Source organism: Cebus imitator, unplaced genomic scaffold (genome assembly GCF_001604975.1).
Source record: "Cebus imitator isolate Cc_AM_T3 unplaced genomic scaffold, Cebus_imitator-1.0 Scaffold25, whole genome shotgun sequence".
In the NCBI taxonomy this organism is placed as follows: domain Eukaryota; kingdom Metazoa; phylum Chordata; class Mammalia; order Primates; family Cebidae; genus Cebus; species Cebus imitator.
This window is the reverse complement of record NW_016107340.1, coordinates 6,633,260-6,636,664: the sequence shown is the minus strand read 5'-3', so window position 1 is coordinate 6,636,664 and position 3,405 is coordinate 6,633,260. Positions and strand designations below refer to the sequence as shown.

General features: G+C 36.4%; 1 protein-coding gene across 1 annotated transcript in view; it reads right to left on the bottom strand.

Annotated features, from left to right (window-relative positions):
• NUP107 (nucleoporin 107) overlaps nucleotides 1-3,405 on the bottom strand; it is a 59,065-nt gene that overhangs the window by 31,281 nt on the left and 24,379 nt on the right. The window contains exons 9-11 of the mRNA XM_017522813.1: nucleotides 2,938-3,009; nucleotides 2,437-2,525; nucleotides 286-364 (exon numbers count right to left, since the gene is read on the bottom strand). Of these exons, the coding sequence (XP_017378302.1) occupies nucleotides 286-364; nucleotides 2,437-2,525; nucleotides 2,938-3,009 (240 nt within the window). The remainder of the gene's footprint in view (nucleotides 1-285; nucleotides 365-2,436; nucleotides 2,526-2,937; nucleotides 3,010-3,405) is intronic.

Genomic DNA, 3,405 nt, shown 5'->3' with positions numbered 1-3,405 from the left:
AGTGCTGGGATTACAGGCTTGAGCCACCGCGCCCGGCAATTAATTTGTTTTTAATGCTGGCAAGTTAGGTACACTTTGCACACCTTAGTATTTACAATTCAAAGGACATGGATATGTTTCAACATATTCCATCAGATTCCAATGCAACTTAGTTGTTTTAGAGTACAACGTTAGTGTGTGCAAACCTTCAGGAGAGTAAAACAAAGATCCAAGAGAAAAAATTCTCAGTCTGAAAGAAAAAGTCAGTTAATTTTGAAGGCAACTTTCATTTCAAAGAATATTTACCAATTCAGTGACAAGCGGACGAACACTTCCAACGTAAGAAGCCAGCTGCCGTTGTTTTAAGGTATGCAGAGTATTTTCCCTGAAAAAAAAAAAAAAAAAGTACCTACTTTTTTAAAAGGGGTAATAGGTCTATTTTTTAAAAACAAAATCAAGTTAAAGGAAGAAAGACTACAAACCCAGACAGAACATGCAAAAATTCTTAATACAGAAGTTCATCTTAGCTCAGATGACTAATGATGTTGAGGGCTTTTTCATGTCCTTATTGACCATTTATCTATCTGCTTTTGTAAGGTATCAGTTCAAATTTTTGCTTTTTTTACTAGGATTATCTTTTTAACTATTGAGTTATAATTCTTTATGAACTACACATCCCAGTCTGTGGGTTGCCCTCATTCATTTTCAGAGACAGGGTCTTGCTCTGTTGCCCAAGGCGGGAGTGCAGTGGTACAATCACGGTTCACTGCAGCCTCGATCTCCTGGGCTCAAGCGATCCTCTCACTTCAGTCCCCTGAGTAGCTGGGACTACAGACACACACCACTATGCCCAGCTAACATTTAAATTTTTTGTAGAGATGGGTTACCAGTATATTTCCCTGGATGGTCTCAAACTCGTGGTCTCAAGCAATCCTCCAGCCTCAGCTTCCTAAAGTGCTGGGATTACGGGGGTGTGAGCCACCACACCTGGCCAATGGTATTTTTTTTTAATGATACATCTTTAATTTTGATAAAGTCAAAACAATTTTTTCTACTGTTGCTTTCTATGAGCTAAGAAACATCTATCTATTCTCACGTTACTAGGATATCTTCCTATGTTTTCCTTGAAAAGCTTTATGTTTTTTAGCTACTACATTTAGGACTATGACACAGGTTGAATAAATTGTTGAGTGTGGAGCGAGGGAGCTGTAAAGGTTAATCTTTTTTCTCACAGATATCATTTTTCTGCAGTTTGTAAAAAAGGCATTCCATTCCCTGCGGGATTGCTTTGATGTCTTTGTTGAAAACCAGATGACCGTATCAGTGTGAATCTGTTTTGGGGTTCTCTGTTCTGTTCTACTAATCAGCAAAAAAAGATTAACTTACAGGTATTGATCGACTTACGACCTACGCAACTTACGATCATTCGACTTTACGACCACAATCGCTAGCCATGACTGCTTCGCGTCTGGCAGCGCAAACGTTGCCCAGCTGGGCATACGACAGTGCGGACCAGCTTCTGGCAGCACTGCACTACCATCTCCGAGTGCATATAGCCTACTCAACTTACAACCAAATCGTGTTACGACCGGTCTGTCGGAACCAAATCGTGGTCGTAAGTCGAGCACTAGCTGTATTAAAAACTGTAAAAACCTAACTGGGCATTTTAACTAAGAATAAAACAAAACAAAAAAAACGTATTTCCTGAAAATGAAAACGTCCTTTCAGAAAAAAAAAATCACAATCTTAAAAGTTAAGATTTATTTTTTAACAAATGCTGAATAACCGTAATTTCCTAGCTAAGCAGAGAAAATATATAATTAACTTATAAATTTTTAAACACGTTACTGAATTCAAAGACAATCAGACCTTTTTTTTTCTTTTTTTTGTGAGTGAGAAGTTTTGCTCTTTTTGCCCGGGCTGGAGTGCAATGGCATGATCTCGGCTCACTGCAACCTCCACCCACTGGGTTCAAGTGATTCTCCTGTCTCAGCCTCCCAAATAGCTGGGATTACAGGCGCATGCCACCACACCTGGCTAATTTTTGTATTTTTAGTAGAGACAGGGTTTCACCAGGTTGGCCAGACTGGTCTTGAACTCCTGACCTCAGGTGATCCACCCATCTCCGCTTCCCAAAGTGCTGGGATTACATGTGTGAGCCACTGCACCCGGCCGCAATCTGACCTTTTAAAAATCTTTTGCAAGTCTTGAAATAAAATGTCCCTTTAACTTAGGAGAGCTTTCTGATTTTAATTCATGGATGCGAAACCAATAAATACAGAGGGCCAACTGTATATTTGCAAATTAGCTATCTAACTCTTTTAAACAATGACAAATTCCATAAAGGAGAGGTATTTGTTTTGCTCACACACTGAACAAAGTAAAAACTGAATAACGAAAGATGAATGAACAATATCAACATTAAGTGACTTCAAGAATAAAAGCTCGGTAACTTACCAATATACTGATTTTGCATAAAACTCAATATTATCAGAAAATTCTCCAATTTCATCTTTGGCAATACTCTCTAACCAATCTACCACCAGCTAAGAAAGAAAGGGAGAAACAGATTAGTGTTAACTACAAAATCTATCTGTGTTTTATTTGTAATGGCACTACTACCCTTAATTCAAATAGTTTCTGATTTCAAAAATATCAAGTAACAATTTTTCCAAACATTATTTTTACTTTTTTAAGATAAATAAATATTATAGCAAAAGAATAAAATTTTCTATAGAAATAATAGTTTTTAACAAGCTATTCCTGAAAATACTAGGGCTATTACTTAAAAATCAAAGAATAAGAAGAAGGTTTCTAATTCCTTTTAATTACAAATAAAAAGATCAAGTACAAAAAAATTCAGAAAAAAGTTTTAAGTTAAAAAAAACTTCAGTACTTTGGATGTCATTAACTTTTTCTCCATATTTCATAAAAAATATTTTAAAATTCTAGTCATACCTGACTTTGTCGAACAAGTGAATCTCTCTGAAATAATGCTTCCACAACTGTTTTTTCACTGGCATTAAGAGTCTATTACAACAAATATTGAAAGAATAAAAAGAAATAAGATGTTGTAAGAAATATTATTTCAACAGAAAGATAAAAACCAGTAAGAAACAAGTACAGTTAATCACCTATAGATAAACATTTTACCACATAATAAATCTGTGTATTCATCATTGAAAAGTATACATTGTATAAATTCCAAACGGCTACATCAATTTGCAGCTGCTCTTACCTATTTTTTTTCTTTTTTTAGGAGATGGAGCCTCTGTAGCCCAGGCTGGAGTACAGTGGTGCGATCTTAGCTTACTGCAACCTCTGCCTCCCAGGTCCCGGTTCAAGCAATTCTTCTACCTCAGCCTCCCAAGTAGCTGGGATTACAGGCACGAGCCACCATGACCAGCTAATTTTTGTATTTTTTTT